Genomic DNA, 22,883 nt, shown 5'->3' with positions numbered 1-22,883 from the left:
CAGAAAAGAGAGGGGCTTCCTCCATGGCTGCCCCTCTGGGAGGGAGACAAAGTGTTGGGTGTGTTCCCAAGCAAGATGGGAGTCTACCCAAATGGCACTGACGGACTCCACTAGAGGAGTGGGAATCCCATTCATGGTCTCTAAAAGCACGCCCTACAGACCTGTGAGAAGCCAAGGCTGCTGATCACTCCCAAACAAGTCATGCCGCTACAGGAGTGGGAATCCCCTTCATGGTCTCTAGAAGCATGCCCTACAGACCTATGAGAAGCCAAGGCTGCTGATCATTCCCAATCCAGAATCAGGAATCATGCCCCAGAGGCTGAGGCCCCCAATTTGTGCTGTGTATCACTAGCTGAAACATATATGATGGAGAATCTTTCAAGTAGCACTCACATCACAGTGTGAGCACACATGCATTGTTTCTTATAGGGTCCCCTGAACCCTACTCAATTTCAATTGAGCAAGCCCCAAATACTTTGCATGTGTGTTTCTGGAATTGCAAAGGATACCCTGATAATAAAGGACTGGCTGTGGATTCAACAGGAACTAGTAAATGATGCACACAATATCCAATTACCAGAGACTTGAGAGCATGATCCCAATCCGTGACATCTGTACCGTACACTCTCTTCATTGACCACCTAATGAGCAACAAGGTAAAGGAAATGGTGGTGCATGTATGATTCGCACAACTCTAAGCATGTGGATCTCTGTTGATGCCAGGATGTTCTTGCTACGTGGGATTCAGATAAGAATCCACACGTTGTTGCATGGGGCTGGATAACGCCAATTTCATAGAAGAGGAATTATGACGGGATGTTTAATCCATTTCAAGGGTCATTTACCGGTTAACTAGGAAACTCTTAAATGTCGTACTTTTTGGTACGTACATACTCTTTGTAAAAAACAATTTTTCATAAGATCTTTTTTATTGCCAATTTTTGTAGTTGAATGCAATTTTATTTTGTTAAGTTTTTTTTATTTTTTATTTTTTCAACTGGCCTTTGGCCCAAGATCCTCCCATAGTTACCAAATTTCACCGTCCACAGACAGCCGCCCATAGGCGCTTATTTATCCACCCGTAGGCGATGCCGCCAAGGAAGCACCTGTCAGAATACGCAACGGAGATGATGACCAGATCTGGGAACACAAGAGCAAAACGCAAGAAAAATAACAGCACAAGAGATAGAGTGGTAGAGGCGTGTAACTCTGCTCTATATACACAAGAAGATCCCGGGAATGATACAAAAATGACAAGGAGGCTGGGGGCCATTTTATATGGCCCCCCATCAGCAGTCGGCCTGCTGTAGGGCAGCCGACAGGACACATAAAATCCCCACGACTGAAAATACTCAGTCGGCCAGCAGCAGAGGGGATCGGCCAGCATCAGGGAAGTCCACGACCCATGCAAATCAATCGGCCACCTCGAGAGACTCCACAGATGCAGTCGGCCAGGTTCGAGGTCCTCCTGCCACTACAAGACTACCTCCCATGCCACAGAAAAATAGGGAAAAATGGGGGAAAAATACCGAGTGGGGATGACTTCTAACACCCCCTCTCAACTCCTGGCTGTGAAACCAACCATAAGGAGCTGGGGTGCCGCCTGAGCAAATCCTGAGATAGCGACTTCGTGAAGAGGTCCACCGTACTGTCCTCTCTCGAACAAAACTCTAGCAAGATGTCATCAGCAACGATCTGTTCACGAACAAAGTGCCACTGGATGACCATGGGTTCCTCCAGTGGAAGCCCAATCCTGCAATGCAACCTCTGCATCCTCACCACCTCATAAGCAGCATCACAAGCAGCCCGGTACTCTGTCTCTGTCGTCGACAAGGCAAAAGATGACTGCCTCTTACTGCTCCATAAAACTACTACTAGGCCTGAAGTAGATCTCCTCGTGTCTGGATCTCCTCCCCAAACTGAGTCACTCCAACCGTGGAGTTGGACTCCATCAATCAATCCCCCTGCTGTGTACAAGAGTCCATGATCCTTCGCATGCCGCAGAAACCACAGGAAACGCAATCCTGCCTCCCAAAGAGTCATCTGCAGCCATGAGCTCAACTACCTCACCAGGAAGCTCCCGTCCAATCTGGTGTCCATCAACCAGATCAATGAACCATTCTACTTCTGAGTCAAAGAGGCATCACACTGCTCACAAGGATCAACACCTGTTACGGTGCAAAAACAAGTCCTGGAAACCTGCTCAAGACCACGCAAGGCCTTCTGAAACCTATTAACCACCCCCTCTGAATCCGAAACCACAAAGCTTGGAGTATGCACCTCCTTCTACAAGTAATCAACTGCCACCTGCCTGGCTTTCCGAAAGGTCCCCGTGGAAAGAACATCCTCATCTACAGGAGGTTCTTTGTCCCGAATACTACGAGACATCAGAGCATAAGTTACCTGTTCAGTTTCCTCTGACTGACGAACAGAACATCAGTACTCGAGAGTTCCTACCAACTGCTGCCATCTACTAGCATGCTATCCACCATCTGGTCCCGGAAAGCCTGCACCTGCAACGTATCCACACTTAAGTGGCCATTACCAGACTGCCACTCATCACAAACCTGAGGACCAAGGAGAGAGTGCTGAAAGCTTGTAAACTCCATTCTCCACTCCGCCTTCCCAAACCACCTAGCCTATTGCTTTGTCCCGGAGAGCAACAAAATGCTCATCAAACTCCACCCGTACGCCGAACGGTCTGCACCTTAACGACCAGGAAAACCTCCCGGTCCAAAAATAAAAAAAATGCCCCCCGAGACGGTCGGGCACACAAATCGAGGCCGACGTCCCAAATTTGGGGACCTCGCCCAAAATTTGGACCGTACACACTTACCAAGGTGCCCGTACGATGGCCGAACAAGAACCAAAGGACGACCGCCCACTGTGTGGTCCACACATACCACTACATGGACACCCATGCTGCCCTAGACCAGATAAGGTACATGCGTACCACTCCTTTCCCTGTTAACCGACACCGTACCTTTCCCACTGTGTGGTCCACACGTACCACTACATGGACACCCATGCTGCCCCAGACCAGATAAGGTACATGCGTACCACTCCTTTCCCTGTTGCAAACCTGATGCACTGACAGCAGATGAAAACAAAGTGACGGAACATACAACACCTGGGAGGAATGCTTCCCCCCTCTGTTATCGGGAACTATCTCCAACCTGCCCTCACTGTGAACTGGGATAGTGAATGTATACCCAGTAAAAATGTGACCAGAAAACCTGCAAAGATCCTGTAAACCGAAACGGGAAGGAGTCATGTGCCTGGAAGCACCACTATCTAGAATCCACTCCCGAGTATCCGTTGCGGAGAGTCCTCCAATCTCCTCCCTCCCTGAAGAAAATGAAACATCGGTGTCCACCACCTCCAGGTGCACAAAAGCCAGAGTCTTCATGATTGCTGCTGAGGAATCTTCACCCTTCTTGGTCTTCTGCTTGGGACACTACCTCCAATAGTGGCCTTTCTCGCCACAATCATTACAGGTCCTCTCTGCCTTTAGTTTCTCGCGGTCAGTAACGGACTTCTTCTCAAAAGACTTCTCCGACGAAGCCTTCCCTTTGCCCGTGTTACGGCCTTTCGACCGTTGGCCAGTTAAGGCCTCCGAACCTCCACCCTGAGGAGGGTTCGTGAATCGTCCTCCTGGTCCAAGACCATGGGCACAAGCTTCTCCCACGTGATGGTGCTGAGCCCACCACTGGTAATCAAAGACGAGTAAAATGCTGAGTACTGAGAGGGCAAGTGTGACAGCAACGTTATGGCCATGTCCTCTGACGATATCTCCTTCCCAGCCTGAAGAACTTCTTGCTGAAGAGCCTGCAGCTTGTTAATATGCTCCCGCATCATCAACGACTTTGAAGGGCTCATAACCCGCATCTGTACTTCCAAGGAAATCCTCTTCATGGGTGATACCCTGTTATAAAAAGAAGCCAAGTGCTGCCATATGCCTCTGGCCAGCGTCATGCGCTTTACGTAATTGATTACTTGTGGTGTGCAATTGAGGAAAATAAATGACCAGACCCTGGCGTTGACACGATCCCACGTCTATGTCTGAGCCTCCCGGTCCTTTCGGATCGACAGTAACTCCCCTTCCTCTACTTCCGGCCGTGGAACCCCAACAACGACGAAATCAGCCAGGTCGTAAGACTCCAGAACAGATTCCATCATAACCTTCCATATGCCGTAGTTGCTCTTATCCACTTGACGGTCCACCGGGAACGTGGGGAGTGTCGGGATCTTCACACGTCTCTCGGCCATCTCAAACAGATCTACCATTGCGGGGATGTACACTGAAAAAAGGATGGGTGGGTGGGAACAAAGAAGAACTAACACCTGCAAGTGGCTGTCCAGCAAAGTAGCCCGCCGTCCTCTTGCTTCTCCTCTTCCTGAACAATCCCGTACGGTCCACCAATCAGCAACACAACAGTCCCCCACTTGCTCACACAAATCCCAAGAACTATCTAGAGCCTAGGCTCTGATACCATGTCAGAATACGCAGCGGAGATGATGACCAGATCTGGGAACACGAGCAAAACGCAATGCAGAAAAATAACAGCACGAGATAGAGTGGTAGGGGCGTGTAACTCTGCTCTATATACACAAGAAGATCCCGGAAATGATACAAAAATGACAAGGGGGCTGGGGGCCATTTTATATAGCCCCCCATCAGCAGTCGGCTTGCTGTAGGGCAGCCGATAGGACACATAAAATCCCCACGACTGAAAATACTCAGTCGGCCAGCAGCAGAGGGGGTCGGCCAGCATTAGGGAAGTCCACGACCCATGCAAATCAGTCGGCCACCTTTACCGCCTTCAATGTAGACTACTCTAGAAATGGATGATGACTTGAGGAATTAAGCCTTTTAGACAAGGATTTGAATGTAACTCTGGAGAATGTTCGTTCTCTATGAACAAGACACTTCACCTCGAGATCCTCTTCTATGAGCAATGAGCTCAAAGGTAGGATGGAGGAAATTTTTTCATCTAGCTCTATGTGGGTTTGGGAGTACTTTTCTATTGCACGCACTTGTCCATGTCGGTTGATTTCCAATATAGACTTCCATGGCAACCGATAGATTCTATGAGGACAAATTCTAGTGGAAGAAGTAAGAATGGGTACTATGCTGAGAGACCCACTCAGAAATGCTGCAAGAACTGTACAACACTGTATATGGACAGCAAGCATAAAGGAGAAAAGAAGATCACTGCTGAATATCACCAGAAAAGGTAGTACGTTATGTGGAGCAGCATGAGGGAGGTCTCGTAAATGCTGCCTATCACTGCAGAAGCTGAAAAATGAGATGAAAATGATGCTAAGCCAAGCCACCTATATATATGTGGGAGAGGAGCTGGTTGGCCAGCTGTAGCAGGCCAACAGCTTGGCTATAGCAAAGAAATGCTGACAATGCCTTTAAAAATACCAAAAAAATGGTAGAAAAAATGCTGAAAAATCTCTGCTAAGATATGCCAATGCAAGGCTTCATATGGAGCCAAATACAAGCATGAATATGCATGGGAAAGTCCACCTGGGGATGAAATAATTTCCAACACCTCCTCTTCAGCACCAGATGGGTGGACCAACTCCGGCACGCTACAAAAATCCTCCAAAGAGTCTGAAGGAACAACCTCCTCATAAAAGGCACAAAGCTCGCGAAGATATGGTACATCTAAATACCGCGAAGGTCTCCGGAAGAAGCCACGAGAAGATCGAGAAGATATCGAAGACGAAACAACAGAATCAATCTGGAGAGAGAAGTCCTCAGGAGATAGAACCATAGATGACTCCGAAAATGTCGTACCTCCTCTGCATCTGCAACAAGTATCGGGACCGAAATAGAATCCTCCTCTGAAGAAGAAGGAAATGAAACAACCACTCGAACAAACTGATCATCAGTGATAGCTGAATTTGCCAGGTTCGAAGTAGAAACAGGCTCCAAGATAGTGGAAGATGCCTCCTTTGAAACATAAGAAGAAGAAGCACATGCCAAGAGAGAAGCTGCCAAAGTAGGAAGCTCCAGAATATGTGAGAATATCTCAACAAAATCATCCACCTGCTCTCTAGAAGAACCACTATCCTCCTCTGAAAGAGAGGAGAGAAAATCTGCAATAGTAGCATCAGCGTGGAACAGCACAAGAGAAGGAAGATACTCATCCAAAGTGATTAGAGGAACTGATAAGGTTGCTGTCAGAAACTCCTGTAAATAATCCTTTAGGGCACTGACTTCTGAATCAGAAGTCTCCCGTGTGACCACCAAGATGGACTCATCCTGCTCCTGTGAAGATGAAAGAACAGGGAGATCATAGACAGCAAGAAAAGGCATCTTAGCATGAGACTTCGTACTCTCCTCTATCGTGGGTGAAGTATTTGAGCCATTTGTCGTGGGTGAAGTGTCTGAGCCGTCGGAGGAGGACTCCTGTTTTGCTTTAGCTTTGGCTTTAGCTTTGCGGAAAAAGCAGCCTGTCGGGCAAAACATTTGGCCTCTGAATGACCAAGTCGGCCACAAAACTCACAAGAATCCTTCATCCTCGAACCCTTGATGCTGTTAGAATTGTCAAAATCATCGTCGTCAGAAGATGACTTTGTGACTTTTTGCTTGTTGTTGTTGGAGTTCCCTTTTTCGCCTTTGCCTTTTCCCTTGCCTTTGTTAGAGGCAACAAAAGCAAACTCCGACTTCCCTTTTTTGCGAAGCATGCACTTGTCGTGGAGATAACTCACGACATCCTCAAAAGGAGAGAGAGGATCACGGAAATAAATATTATCCCTAAAAGAGTCAAAAGAAGCAGGCAACTTACCAAGAAGTTTATGGATGGGATTGTTGATGGTGCTCCCGTACTCCTCAAGTTGCAGCTTGATACGGGAGAACTCTCCAATCTGAAGGCCTATGGAGTGTTAGGGTTAGGGTTTGGAGATGGTACAAACACAGGCGTGGAGAACAAGAGTGAGAGAACACGACTGCTTGTATTCAGATGATGAAATGTGAAGTACAATAGCCACATAATAAGTGACCTAAAGAGATGTGTTCACATGTCCGTTCATAAAATGTGCCGGGTGGACCAAAACACTTATAAAATGCTTATAAGTGAAACTAAGCTAAACTGGGGGAAAAAACCTCCACTAACTGAAGTAAAAAGTGCCCCAGTAATCTACTAATGATCACTAGCACTCCTCTGGGTGCATACACAGCATAAAACCCAACAAACCCCCTTGGAGTGATATGTGATCATTGTACATCATCCACCAAAAGGAAACAAATTCAAAGCGTTGCGGAATGCTTTAGGACAGTAGATCAGACTGATATCTCCTGCCTGGAGTCTCTCCCGAACAAAGTGATAGTGAATCTCAATGTGTTTTGTGCGAGCATGAAACACAGGATTCCTGGCCACAGCAATGGCACTCTGACTATCAGTATAGATAGGTGTAGGCTCCTCCATTGAAATATCCATATCAGTCATGAGACGACGCAGCCAGACACACTCAACAGTAGTAGTGTAGGCTGCTCTGTACTCTGCCTCACAAGACGAAGTGGCCACTGTGGTCTGTTTCTTGCTTAGCCAAGAAATGCATGAAGAGCCAAGAAAGAAACAATTTCCACTAGTGGAATGTCTGGTATCAAAATCACCAGCCCAATCTGAATCACTGTAAGCGTATAACTGCATGTCACCCCTCTCAGGATAAAGCAATCCAAGAGACAAGGTACCCTGCAAATAACGGAATACACGCTTCACAGCTTGCCAATGTGACAACCGCGGGCTGTGCATGAATCTGCTCAACTGAGAGACTGCATACTGAATATCTGGCCTTGTATTACACAAGTAAATAAGGCACCCAACAGCCTGAGCATGGGATACCAGCCCTAGAACCCATAAATGAGGAACCCAAGGCGGCTGAGGAAGACCTCAAAATGCAAGAAGAAGAGTGTAGTGGCATCAAAGGAAATACTGTCATCTTGTAGTGACAGTTTCATCCCAGGCTCCATAGGAGTACTCATAGGCTTGCAATCCTGAAATTTAAACTTCTCCAGAAGTTTAGCAACATACCGAGATTGCAACAACCCAATGCCTCTGTTATCCTGCACAAACTGTATGCCCAAATAGTAGTGTACAAGCCCCAAGTCAGACATGTCAAATGTCTGTTGCAGTATCTCTTTAAAAGCTGCAATTTTGTAATCATTTGATCCCATGAGCAAGAGATCATCTACATAAAGACTGATGACCAGCAGATCTGTCTCTTCTTTCTTTACATACAGAGTGGCTTCTGATGGACTGTTCACAAATCCCTGAGTGAGTAGGAAAGCATCTATTTTTGCATACCAAGCTCGTGGAGCTTGTTTCAAACCATACAAGGCCTTTTTCAGCCTGCATACTTTCCCCTCATGACCATGTTCTGCAAAACCCATGGGCTGATATACATAAACTTCCTCCTCGAGGTCCCCATGTAGGAATGCAGTCTTTATGTCCAACTGGTGAACAACCCAACCACGATGTGCAGCCAATGCAATGACACACCTAAGTGTCGACATATGGGATGTAGGAGCAAATGTCTCCTCATAATCAATGCCCTTTTTCTGTGCATAGCCCTTTGCAACTAGACGGACTTTGTACCTGTCAATGGATCCATCTGCATGTCTTTTCAACTTATAGACCCATTTAGTACCAATTGCTTTCTTGCCTTTGGGCAGATCAACCAAATCCCATGTTTGATTCCTTTTAATAGAATCAAGCTCATCCTGCATGGCTTTGTTCCAATGCACATTGTCTCGTGCATCCACAAATGAATCATGCTCATCATCATCCTGCATGGCTTTGTTCCAATGCACATTGTCTCGTGCATCCACAAATGAATCATGCTCATCATCATCCTGTAAACTGGCTGCCATAACCAGATTCAAATCCATGATGTGTGCATGCTCATTGGTCCGTGTCTCCCTACGAGTACGACCAGCAAGAGGACCCTCTAAATGGCTGTCCTATAATGTCCTCAAATACCATCTAGGTATGTGTCTGACCTGTGGTGCCTGTTGCCCCATATTTGGTTCAGCTTCTGGCTCAATTTGCTGCTGAATTTCTGCACCACCTTCATCATTTGCTGGCTGTCCTGTACCCTCATGAGTTGGATCACCAACTGTGGAATGAAACTCCATAGGCAGTAGACCTTCAAACACATCATTTTTAGCCTGATTTGCATCATAACCAGCCATGGATATTTCTGATTTTTCATCAAAAATCACATCCCAACTAGTGAATATCTTCCTGGATAGTTGGTCATATAACCGGTAGCCCTTGCTTTCACCGCTATACCCAACAAAAATGCATTTTGTGGCTTTATCATCCAACTTCCTCCTCAACTCTTTGGGTATGTGTGCATATGCAAGACACCCAAAGATACGAAAATGTGATACCGAAGGCTTGCGGCCATGCCAAGCCTCAAAAGGAGTAATGGAAACCAATGCCTTTGTAGGACATCGATTCAAAATATGACAAGCACACATGACAACTTCCACCCAAAAGATATGTGGTAGCCTCTTTGCTTTTAGCATACATCTGGCCATCTCCATGAGTGACCGATTCTTCCTTTCTGCAACCCCATTCTGCTGTGGAGTATAAGGAGTAGTGTACTGATGTTTTATACCTCTACTCTCAAGAAAGGAATTCAACATGTGTGACATATATTCCCCCCCTCGGTCAGAACGGAGAGTCTTAACCTTGCATCCTGACTCTGTCTCAGCAAGTGCTACAAAGGCCAAAAATGCATCATATACCTGTGATTTCTGTGTCAAAGGATAGACCCAGCATATACGAGAGAAGTCATCAATAAATGTTGCAAAATAGAAGCAACCACCTAATGACTTCGTCTGCATGGGACCACAAAGATCACTGTGTATAAGCTGCAACTTTGCAGTTGCTCGTAGAGCCTGATCACGTGGGAAGGAAAACCTATGCATTTTTCCCAAAATACATCCTTCACAAATGTGATCTGGAGGCTTCTCCATGAGAGGTAGATCTGTAAACATGTTATGTCGCTACATAAGCATAAGACTACCAAAATTTACATGCCCCATGCGAGCATGCCATAACTCCGCATCAACCATAGCTGGAGTAAGAGTGAATGCATTATAAGCAAACTGATCCACTGGCTGAAATGCATCCAACTGATAAAGTCCATGACATAATGTACCAGTAAGCATCAAGGTCAAAGCATTAGCTTTGTCTCTGACCATGCATTTATCATCATCAAAGTGGACTTGCATACCACAATGTGCTAAAGAAGAAATGGACAGCAAATTCTTCTTTATCCCTAGTACATATAAGGCATCTGTAAGGCGGAGAATGGAGCCATCAATGGCTGTGAGCTGAATCTCCCCAATGCCACGAACTGGATATGAAGCATTGTTGGCACACTGAACAGTTTTGCCAACAAGGGCAGGGCCAACATGACTAAACAAATCCCTGCGAGATGTGATATGCTTTGAGGCACCACTATCAAAATACCAAGTACATGCATGCTCTGTCATACTGAGTGCCTATGAAGACCAAGAGGCATCATAGCTGCATGTATAAAAACAGTAATCCCTGTCCTCAACAAAAGAAGCAGTCTCTGGAGGAGCTTTAGAAGCATCATTAACAGACATCCCAGCTTCCTTTGCCTTCTCTTTGGCAATCCTCTTTCTACATTCAGTGATGTAGTGACCTGGCTTCTTACAGTAATGACATTTGCCCTTCTTCTTGGGCTGTCCATCACCTTTCTTGGTATCTTGAGATGAACCACCATCACCTAAATTCTGATTTGAACTCTTTGGCTGAGTTTTTCCTTTCCCCTTTTGACCTGTAGTAAATGCTTGTTCAGCACTTGTGTTCATATTCATATTCTTCCTCATTTGCTCTTCTTGTAGCAAGAGAGCAACAAGTTCCTGATACTTAAGGGGTTCAACAGCATTCCTCATGCTGAGGTTCAAAGAGGTATGAAAAGCCAAGTAAGATCTTGGCAAAGAGTGCAAGATGGTGGACACAAGCTGTGTCTCAGGAATAATCTCATCCACATTGATGAGTTGCTCTCTCAAATCCTGCAGCTTATTTAAGTGGCTAGACATATCATCTCCTTCATTCATTTTCTGATTTTCCAGCTCTCTTTTCAAAAATGAGATCCGAGCCTCATTACGAGCAGCATACATCTGCTCCAAAGTCACCCATGAATTCTGTGAAGAGCCAGCTGAACGAATATGAGGTATAATAGACCTCTGTACTGACAATGCAATGAGTGACAAAGCTTGTGCATCCCTGGCATCCCATGTCTTTTGAGCATTTGTTCTTTGAACAGGCAATGGCTGCCCTGGAGCCTGTACCTGTTGTCCTCGTCCACAAGCACCCCCTTGGGGAGGAGTCTCTGGAGCCAATGGACCTGGACGTGGTTCATCACCACTAACAAAATCCCAAAGACCTTTTGCCACAAGCACATTTTTTAGCATAAAACTCCACAAGTAGTTCGTGCCATCCAATTTGTCTTCCTTAGACAAATACGTGAATACATCACTCTGCTGTTGATTTGCCATTATGCCTATGCACAATGTTGTACCTGTGTATCAAAAAACCCAATAGCAAGAACCCTGAAAACAACTATACTCCACTGAATACAGTTCACCCAAATATGCCTGCACTCTCAATCCTCTGAATGTGCAACTCAATGCACCAATGACTGAGTAGAGCAGCAAAAATGGCGTACACAATGCCAAAATGCCCCAAAAATGCCCAAAATTACTGCACCCAAAACTGTGCAAAAAGCCTGTAGACTTCTTTGCTAGAAAGTCTGCCTATAGTGCCTGTAGATTTTCACAGAGAAAATAGAATTGCCCAAAAAACAAAATTTGTAATGCTTACCACAAGTTGACTGAGTAGGTTGTGGTACCAAATGAACATATGCAGGTACAGTCCACCAAAAGAACAAGTACAATTGGCTGTACTGTGTGTAGGTACAGTCGACTTGTACTGTACAGAACAGAAGGCGACTGCAAGCATATATTCGTGGCAGGTACTGTGCAGGTACGTTTACTGTACTGAGCACAGTACGGAACAAGGCGACCAGGTACAATTGTACTCTTCAGGCAGGCAGGTACAGTACGAAGGGCGCTAACAGGTACAGTCGGCGCAGACAGTATACGGGCTGGTACAGTACGATACCAGATGAAGGTGGCGCTGACAGGTGCGGAAGCTGCAGTACGGCGACGCTGACAGGTACGGAAGCTGCAGTACGACGGCGCTGACAGGTACGGAAGCTGCAGTACGGTACTGATGGCTGCTGTCGGCGAACTGGTACGGACAAGTACTGATGTACAGGCTGGACAGAAACTGAGGGCGACTGTGTACTGGCTGGGCAGAGGCAGGCCTACTTGGCTCTGATACCAAATGAAGGCCTATGGAGTGTTAGGGTTAGGGTTTGGAGATGGTACAAACACAGGCGTGGAGAACAACAGTGAGAGAACACGACTGCTTGTATTCAGATGATGAAATGTGAAGTACAATAGCCACATAATAAGTGACCTAAAAAGATGTGTTCACATGTCCGGCCATAAAATGTGCCGGGTGGACCAAAACACTTATAAAATGCTTATAAGTGAAACTAAGCTAAACTGGGGGAAAAAACCTCCACTAACTGAAGTAAAAAGTGCCCCAGTAATCTATTGATGATCACTAGCACTCCTCTGGGTGCATACACAGCATAAAACCCAACACAATCTTCTCAATCAAGTTATCTGACTGAGTTATGGTAAGCTTCTCCAAATCTAACTCCAATTTGGTAATCTTCACTGTCGACGAAACTCTCCCATACCTCCTCTGGATCTTTGTCCACATCTGATGAGCATTACTCCGAGAAGATACAAACTGTGCCTGTATGGATGGAGTCATGCAATGGATGATGATAAGACGAGCCCGAGCATCCAATATGCTTTGCAAAGCAAGATCCACCAAGTGAGGTGTGGAGATAGCCATCCACACACCGGCTCCTTCCAGCACACCGGCTCCTTCCAGCAACAACTAAGTGTAGAAAGACCAAGTATGATAGTTGGTTGTTGTAAGCTTCATGGAGTCACTGACTTGGGGAGGATTGTAGGATGGTATGTTGGCAGGGGTGGGAGCAAGACCTGGATGAGAGAAACTCAAAGAGGAAAGATTGGGAACAGGAACCACCTGTGGAGCAGCGGGAGGAGGGGATCCAAGTTGTGATGGAGCAGGAGAAGAGATAGGAGAAGGAATGGCTGTAGAGAAGTGGTCTCCTAAAGCCATGTCTGCTGAAGAAAACAAAGTACCTCCTCTCAAGCTGTGCACAGCAAGAGAAAGAAGAAAGAATGGAAGGGAGGGTGGGAATCTGAAAATAGAAGAAGCAAACTATCTCATAGTTCCTATCCTCAGCACCTATGAAGAGGGTTTCAGCTAATAACAGTAAAAATGCAGAAGCTATGCAGAAAACGCAGCCTACAGTAGCAAGAAATTGCAGCACTTGAGGCAGTCCCGCAGCTCCACTGTAAAACGCAGGTTACTGATGAAGAAACCCAGCAGTAAACAGCTCCTATATGCTGAAAACAGTCAACAGCAGCATGGGAAAAGAAACGCAGATTCCTGTAGATGTTACCCGCTATGATACCATGTAAGAATGGGTACTATGCTGAGATACCCACTCAGAAATGCTGCAAGAACTGTACAACACTGCATATGGACAGCATGCATAAAGGAGAAAAGAAGATCACTGCTGAATATCACCAGAAAAGGCAGTACATCATGTGGAGCAGCATGAGGGAGGTCCCATTGATGCTGCCTATCACTGCAGAAGCTGAAAAATGAGATGAAAATTATGCTAAGCCAAGCCACCTATACATATGTGGGAGAGGAGCTGGTTGGCCAGCTGTAGCAGGCCGACAGCTTGGCTGTAGCAAAGAAATGCTAAAAATGCCTTAAAAATACCAGAAAAATGGTAGAAAACATGCTAAAAAATCTCTGCTAAGATATGCGAATGCAAGGCTTCATATGGAGCCAAATACAAGCATGAATATGCATGGGAAAGTCCATCTAGGGATGAAATAATTTCCAACAGAAGGGAGGGGATTGCGACAAGGAGAGAGGCTGGCAATTAAGTCTCAGCCATACCCGAAAAGAGTTGGGAATTTTTCCTGACAAACTTAGCTCGAAGATTGATTGTTGTTTGCATCTTTAATGGAGAATGCTCAATTAAATCAAAACAAGAGCCTCATGGTAACTAATGCCAGTTCTAGTGAAAGTGTGAAACTTTTGACTGGACGATACGAAGAAGTAGTAGGGTCTGCTAACTGTTTAACCGATTGGAAGGAGGCCTTACTTCAACCTCTTATTTGGGTTACTAAGAGAGGGAATCTTATGATTGAATTGTGGTACTTTCAAACATCGGTTGCGGAGCAACATGGATTGCTTTCCTACGTATTAGGTTGTGCTAGAGGACTTTTCTCGCACATGGATGCATGTACCATATGTTGTAACCACCATGGCTTTGAGAGAGAGCTAATGGTGGGTTGTACGATCAGTGGTAGTGTGCATATGACTATGCATTAGGCAAGAAAGTTGGTGCGACATCGAAAAAACCAGATCCACAACCCTTCCCAACTCATATCACAAATAGAGGCCTCCAAGAGAAGCCCAAGACAAAAGCAAGGAGGATCCACAGAAGACAGAGAAACAGCCAAAGAACTAACAATCCCTACTGTCTCCATGTCACCACCAAAACCCAAGGTTAAACTTCGACACGTATGGGTACCAAAAGTCTGAATTATTCTAGCTGTTGTACCCCATACCTCTCCAAAAGCCAAGGTCAAGCAACCAAAACAAGTGTGGATCCCGAAAGCTAGTATATCGTGTTAAAATATTGCATCTCTCTTAATGCTATCGTGGAGGTCCTGTCGGCCTGTTTTCTACAGCCGACTGCTTCATGCACAAGTATATAAGAGTTTCTCTCTTTTATTCATTCAATCATCTTTCATTGCCCTATTTGCTGGCCCTTGTACTCTGTAACCTCAAGCTAATAAAGCTCTTGTTCTTGCTTGCAATCTTTCTCTCTCATGTTTATTTGCTTCCGCTTGTGCACATTCTTTCATGGTATCATACGCTTAGGCTCCGGCTGTTGCACAAAAATCTGCTCTCTGTCTCTCTCCTTCTTCAACTATGCCTTGCGTTTTTTGCTTCCCTAGATTCTCCAGGCTGTAGATACTTCAATAGTGGGTGCGTTTTCTTCATTAGCTGCGTTTTTTGATCTACAAGCCCTCCTATTGCTGTCAGCCAGCCCCCTGGCTGCGTTTTCTTCTACAGAGGCAAGTGGAGGAGGTCTCGCTGCAAATTCAGTAAGGGCATCAATTTTGTCGCAGGTTCTTGAAGGATATTTTTTGCCTAACAAGTCGAACATCAGCTCTTCTCCCTCCAAGATCCCCTCCCCCTTCCGGTAGGAGGTTCCCGGTGGTGTGTTTTGGGTTTCTTTTGCTGCTGACCAAGCCTGCATCTTCAGAGGGGGCTACTAGTCTCTAGTTGGATCCTGTGGAAAGATGCTTGAGAGAGCACACGGATTGCTTAGCTACAGAGGTTGTTTGAGGCATAGCTTCTTTGAGGCAGACATGGGTCGCGACTCGCCCTGCACGAACAAGGGGGACAAGCTCAATGGTTCAAACTATGATCACTGGAAGCTACAGATGAAGGTCTGGTTCACACACAAGGGACTCTAGGAGATTGTTCAAGGCCACGAACGAAAGCCCGAACGCCCTACCAGCTCTAGGAAGTGGACTCAAGACCAGGACGATGCCTTTCTCGCAGAACTTTCAGCTTGGGAGAATCAAGACTCAAAAGCTCACTCTGCACTTGTACGAGCCATCTCACCAGAGGTCTCCCCCGCTGTGCAAACATTGGATTGTGCTGCTTCTGTTTGGACAAAGCTGACATATCTATATGCACGGGACTCTACAATGCGATCTGTCAACCTATTGGGTCAGCTCTTTTCCCTGGAGTTTATAGCAGGGACTTCCATGCAGTCATTTGTGATGAAGGTTAAGGTAATTCATCACCAATTAGTGGCAATGGGTACTGCCCTGGCCTCTTCTCAATTAGCTGCTCTCCTCCTCATCAGGCTTCCTGTGCAGATTATGACATGGTTTCCCGAGCTTTGCGGGTTCAAATCACAACACGTTCCTCGAGTTTGATGATCTGTGTACTCTCCTCTTGGAAGAGAAATCCATCCTAGTTTCACAGGGGAAGTTGAAAGTTTCATCGTCTATTGGACTTGATCAGGCACTCGCGACGGTGCAGAAGAAAGTTCGGAGTCGGTGTTACAAGTGTGGGAAGAAAGGCCACCTGTCAAAGGATTGTCAGTCAAAGGACAAAGGCAAAGCCAAGGACAAGGGCAAGTCTTCAAAGAAGGGCAAAGACAAGTCACATGACACTGACACTGACTCGTCTAGTGACAATCCCAACTCTCCCAAGGCCTTACAGATTGGAGAGAACATGACTGGTGTCCTACTCTAATCCTAAGGGCATCCCCTCGCGTGCTGTCTTCCAAAAACGGCTTGTGGGCGGGAGAGGGGGCTTTCAAAAGCTCTCTTATATTAAATCTAGAGCATGGGACCCATGTGTCACAGTTCCAAGTATAAAGACAGGCAAGTTCACTTGATGGTCCGGATAAGTTCCAGGATCAACCAAGTTTCCATCATGGTTCGGATGAGTTCCAGAACTATTGGTCAGCAAAGACTATGGACAGGATGTGTTCATGTTCATTTGTTCGAGGTTATTGGATGTGATGTGTTCACAATTCTACTTTTGAGTTTGGAGCCAAGCAGATTTTCTTTTGCTCTTTATAGTGGAGGTATGCATAAAAGATATTCTTTTTATACTAAAAGTGTGATTTTCATCATAAATGGATTTTATGCATAACTTAGATGCATAAGAGAAATTCTTTTATTCTAAAAGTGTAATTCCTACCAAATTGAATTTATGCATAAGAAGATGCATAAAAATTTGATTTTTAATTCAAAAGTGTCATTTTTATTTAAAATGAATTTATGCATAGGAAGATGCATAAAAGATTGATTTTACTTTGGAAGTATTAATCTCCTTAAATGGAATTTATGCATAAGTAAATGTGTAAAGAAATCTTATATCAAATATAACAATTCTCTTGTATTCTATAAATAGATATGAGATGTGATAGTTTTCTTCTGACCTTTGCACACTTCAAGATGCAGAGGGGGTGTTAAAATATTGCATCTCTCTTAATGCTGTCGTGGAGGTCCTGTCGGCCTGTTTTCTCAGCCGACTGCTTCATGCACAAGTATATAAGAGTTGCTCTCTTTTATTCATTCAATCATCTTTCATTGCCCTATTTGCTAGCCCTTGTACTCTGTAACCTCAAGCTAATAAAGCTCTTATTCTTGCTTGCAATCTTTCTCTCTCTCATGTTTATTTGCTTCCGCTTGTGCACATTCTTTCATATCGAGCCTACAATGGACAACATATGACAAGCTGGTATGGATCCTAAAGAAAAGAAAAAACACCAAATGGAGAAACGATCCAACCATGCAGGGATGGATAACCACATAATGCTCCCTGCTTGCTCTAGATGCCAAAGATAAAGCCAACGTAGGGAAGCCATCAACAACAACACGAGAACTAAAGTGCTTCGAAAATCATTATGGTGCTCAAAGCCAATACACAAGCTAGCCAAGCCAAAGCAGAAAATGGATACCTAAAAGAACCAACAAGGCAAGGCTAAGGTAGAGGAACAATTAACTGAGGAAGAGAGGGAACAACTCCAAAGGCAAATTCAAGACCTCCCCTCAACCTCTAGCACACAAGAGATTTCTCTAAGCCTAACAAAAGTGTCGCAGCTCTGACAAGGAAACCCCACCACACAATGGCCAAAAGACCTTGAAGTCTTCAATCCTTACATGGATAGAAACCTTGTTTGTAAAGAGGATATTGTCACCCGCTCACCGAATTACAAGACAAAGAAAGTTGTTGCTTTCTCGATAGCAGTACCAAGCAAAACAAAGCAAAAAGAAAAGACCAAGGGGCTACCCGCCGCCGCTGAAATGTCAAGTCGTCGGAGGCCAAAATGTGCCAAGGGCGTAAGAATCAAGAGTCGGGTTGCAAAAGACCAAAATGTGCCCAAGTGTAAATCCTAAGCACAACACAAGATGTTATTTACAAGGTCTTTTACAATCAAGTTGCTTGTGTCGGATAGACAAGGAAAGACAAGCATAATTGTCAAGAATTTATCTAAGCCATAAGGGATTTTAAATTATAGTTACCGCAAGTAAGGAGGCTTTCCTACTAGGCCAATCCACGACCACGTTCTCTTTTCGTGACCTATACTTCATTTCAAAATCAAACTCTTGAAACAATTGGATCCATCTTATTTGCCTCATGTTAAGATCATTATTCATGTTAGGCTCTTATGATCTATAACCAAGGCGAACTTCTACCCCGCAGAACATAGTGTCACCAAAGCTTCAAGACGTGCACTAATACAAGAAACTCTAGATGATGGACATAATAGTTTCCTTCATGAGGTCTTAAATTTCGAGATTCATATGCTATGGGACATCCTTCTTGCATTAGGATTCCACCAATAGTGAATCCACTAGCATCAGCAGTGAATAACTTCAAAGGACTTCCCAAATTCTGGTAACTTCAGATGTATGGGTAGTTTGGCTAACTCATGACCGTACAAACGTGTACTCCACGTATTGTACACAAAACGAAGTGCAAACAAGGAGCATCGACAACTTTGTAGCGCACAATCAACTAATGAATGTTGGAAACCACTAGCATAGATAGTTTAGAGTGGGGTTTGAACCATGCACTTGATTAGTGCTACATTACTCCTAGGTGGGGGTTGAACCATGCACTCAATTATTGCTACATTTCTCATAGGTGGGACTTACTACATTTTACATTTTTCTTGTTTTTAATTCCAACCCTTGAGTCACGGTAGAATTGAAGTGGTAAGCAAATTATTTTATAAAACTATGTAATTTCAATAGCACAGATCCACTACAGAGGTGTCATGTGCACATATGCCCATGGACAAGTTCCTCAGCTAATCCAATCCTTGTCTCAGCTAACAGCACCCAAGTCTTCCATGCCCTTGCTCCAAGTCCAACCTTGGCCCAACACTGTAGCATGCTCCTAAACTCTGGTCTTTTTTTGGCTGCCCTTGCTGGATTAGCCGAGGAACTTGCCCATGGGCATATGTGCACATGACATCCCCCCCCTGCTAAACTTGATGACGGGATTCCAACCTGCTCTTGGATGACTGTCATCATCCCATTCTTTTCCCGAAATCCCTCTGTCATCCATTCATCTCTGGCAACCCTTTTTCTCTAAAAACCCGGCCCGGTCTCCAAAACCACTCTAACTCTGAATAAGATCTATGCACCTATTCCATCCAATCCCCAATCCATTTTTGCCCTGACTCTGAACATTGTCTTGGTCTTCATTCCTGAGAAATGAGTCTTGCACTCTCACATCACCCCTTGGAGGATAAACCTCCCTTGGGACCGTTGCCCGAGAACCTATCTGGCTCACAGGACTGCCATCCCCTCTAGCTTTGTGGAACACCACCAACAAACCTCCTGGGAGCTCTTCCCGATTCTGTGTTCCTTGCCTTGGGCTTCGTATCCGTGTACTTTCCAGTACCTTGGACCTGTACACCATCATATGGGACTGATTCAGTGTTTAGCTTTGCTGAGCCTGCTGCTCTGATACCAATGTAACACGCGGAAGCTCTGGGAGTCGTCTTTCAACCCTAAACACTACTGGAAACATGCTGATGCAAAACGCAGATATGAAGAGAGAGTAGAGAGAGAGAGAGTTCTGCAAATTCAGTATATTAATATGGTACAAAAAGGTACTCAGTCCACGGCCCTCGGCTGCCTTGTAAAAAAGGTGAGAAACACCCAAAAGTCTAGTCCCTACTTGGACCCTAAGGACCCAACTCCTAAATGAGTTGAATGACTACAACAATGTGCATCCTGGCCTATTTATAGGCCCTTTGGACAAATGAAACGCTGGCCGACTCAGCAGTCGGCCAGCCGACTAGGCATATATCCATATATTCTGAAGCGTTTGCAGCCGCCTTTGCTCTTGTACAGCCGACAGCTCCTTGGTCTCAGCCGACAGCTCCTTGTCTCAGCTGACAGCACCCAAGTCTTCCATGCCCTTGCTCCAAGTCCAACCTTGGCCCAACACTGTAGCATGCTCCTAAACTCTGGTCTTTTTCTGCCTGCCCGTCCTGGATTAGTTGCGGAACTTGTCCATGGGCATATGTGCACATGACAAGAGGTTCTACACTGGCTTAGGTAAGGGCTATGGAACTTCTTTGGATACTAGGTTGGGATACACAAAATTCATGTTTAAGCTTACAATGGATTGTCTCCTACTTGGATTCACAAGGGCGCAAATCTAATAGAACAGGAAGATAATGTTGCACCTCTAATGAAACAGGAAGATAATGTGGATGCTAGGTTGAGATATACAAAATTTGATGTTAAGCTTACAATGGATTATCTCCTACATGGATTCACAAGGGCGCCAATCTAATGGAACAGGACGATAATGTTGCACCCCTAGCTCGGCCTTGGGTCAGTATTCACCGAGGGTTAGGATAAACCATCTAGACAAGCCAACAATCAATAAAAAGCCAACTAAAAGCTTAAAATAGAAGCAATGGGCCAATTATTAAAACATAAGTGAGTTTGGGCTCACTTATGCTTATTATGAAGTATCCACGCCGAGAGGGAGATCTCCAAGGCATTGAGTACCTCAAGGCCACAGTGGTTGCAAGCAATCACGCGGTCTGCAGGTATGGGACGTGAGCTTGGGACTCATGGCAATCTCACCTCAAGCTCAGGGGTGGTTCCGTAAGGGAGCCTAAAGCTCAGAGATAAAATGCTAGCCACAATCTATCATGGTCATCGACATCAAATTTGATGCAGATTAATTGAACCCTTTTAGAGTTTCCAAGTATATGCTCCATACACTTCCACAAGCTAAAAGGAGGAATACCAATCCTTACGATTGGTCATGTGGTCATGTGCCTAGAAGCCCGAGTATCGAGTATCGATGATCCAAGAATCATCATGTGAGAATCATCATGTGCTGCTATTTTGGTTGTTTCACTACAATCTTCTTCAATGATAACAACAAGCAAATTTATTTCTACAATATGACAAGATTCTTCCTTGGTTTTGAAAGTGTCATTCTTGGCATCTGCATGCTTTTTTCTGTATTCTTAAGCTATGTGTCCTTTGTTATTATTGTAAAAGCATTTAATATTTTTCTTCCTATTTGAAGAGTTGAAATTCTTACCATTCTTCTTTATGTTAGCAAAGAAAGCATGGTCACCACCATTGTGACTATACATCTGCATTTTCTTGTCCTAAAGTAATGAACTAAACTCCTTAAAGATGAAAGGAGTAGAACTGACACCAACACTCGAAGATGTAACCAAACTATTATATTAAGGTGGTAATACCCTGAGACAACGACGAGCAAGATCCAAAGACGAAACGCTCGAGCCAATTACAATCGTTTGGTCTTGAAGATCTTTGTTCTAATGAGAAGCACTTCCATCGCTTCACCTTCAATTCGCTTCTCTTGTTAAAGCTCATTTTCGAGATTCTAAATCCTTGAGGGATTCGTGGTCTCGTGCAAGCCTTGGCATAGCCCATGTTGTTACAACTATGGAGACATGCTCGACCATAATTAGTAGTACTCTATCTTCCACGCTGCTAGCAATGACACAAAGAGTATCTCCATTCCTTTAGACATGGTCAAGAATCAATGATTGCCTTTTGCTTCTCTTGATGAAAGCGGGTAAACATCAACACCAATAATGCTCTTCAAAGCTCATAGGAGAACAAGATAGCCTTAAGCTTGAACTTTCACATAGCATATTTGGTATTGTTAAGCTTTTATTAACACCGAATGGTGGTGGGTGGGATCTTGTGAAAGATGCCATTTCTCCTAAAGCACTGTTAGCCAACAACTAGGAAAGAATTTTTGTACCAAACCGGAGCTCTTATACCACGTAAGAGGATATGCATGCAACACTCATAAGATGTAGGATCTTTCACAACACAGCTTTAAACTCAAATAGCACAACAATAGAAATAGAGAACAACATTGTATTACTAATGTGAAATGTAATAGATGGCAAAACTCCACAACCATGTACTACAATGAAAGGAAGCTTTGATGGTTAATCTTGAACTGCTAAGACAGAGATTGTATGCTAATAAAAGCTAGTGAGTAAACTCAAAATAATGATTGATGAACTCTGCGAAAGAGGAGCTTACCATATATCTATATAGACATGTATATGCGTGGCAACCATGACATAACTACGTAGATCCTTGGTCATAGTCAGTACTACCATCTGCAGTGTAGACTCGGCCCATAAAGAGCTACTAGGCCTCATTCATGCTCATATTAAGCCATGCAAAGTTAGGACAAGGTATCCAATACCTATTCCATGTGTAGGCCATTCTGGGATAACGGTCCATTGTAGCATGTAACCTACTTCCCACTGTGTAAAATCTAATCTAAGCCTTCTCTCAACCATCTAGCCTCCTAGGCCACCATCACATGAAAATACGAGGATGCCAAGTGTCCATGCAGCTCAACCATGGCTATTCCTCACATGAGCTACCTCGTGCTGAAAGATAAGAAAACAACATAAGTGTCTAGGCACTAGAATGCATAGTGTAGCATTTTTGTGTGTTTAGGCTACTTTTTTTTGGTTGACTACTATGATATGCCATACAGCTTTGGGAGTACTTACAGCCTTGGATGGATCCCAGGAGCCAACCATGTGGG

The 22,883-nt window shown here is 44.7% G+C and overlaps 1 protein-coding gene across 2 annotated transcripts in view; it reads right to left on the bottom strand.

The window, feature by feature from the left end:
• The window catches only part of F2KP (fructose-2,6-bisphosphatase), a 166,965-nt gene that overhangs the window by 143,748 nt on the left and 334 nt on the right, over positions 1-22,883 (bottom strand). For both annotated transcript variants that reach the window (XM_086781401.1, XM_086781402.1), the window contains exon 1: positions 22,849-22,883. This exon is cut by the window's right edge. In XM_086781401.1, coding sequence (XP_086637527.1) covers positions 22,849-22,883 — 35 coding nt within the window. The remainder of the gene's footprint in view (positions 1-22,848) is intronic.

This window comes from Cibotium barometz, chromosome 43, assembly GCF_041138505.1.
Source record: "Cibotium barometz isolate CiBa-2024 chromosome 43, ASM4113850v1, whole genome shotgun sequence".
NCBI lineage: Eukaryota > Viridiplantae > Streptophyta > Polypodiopsida > Cyatheales > Cibotiaceae > Cibotium > Cibotium barometz.
The sequence above is the reverse complement of the archived record's forward strand: the minus strand, read 5'-3'. Positions and strand labels throughout refer to the sequence as shown.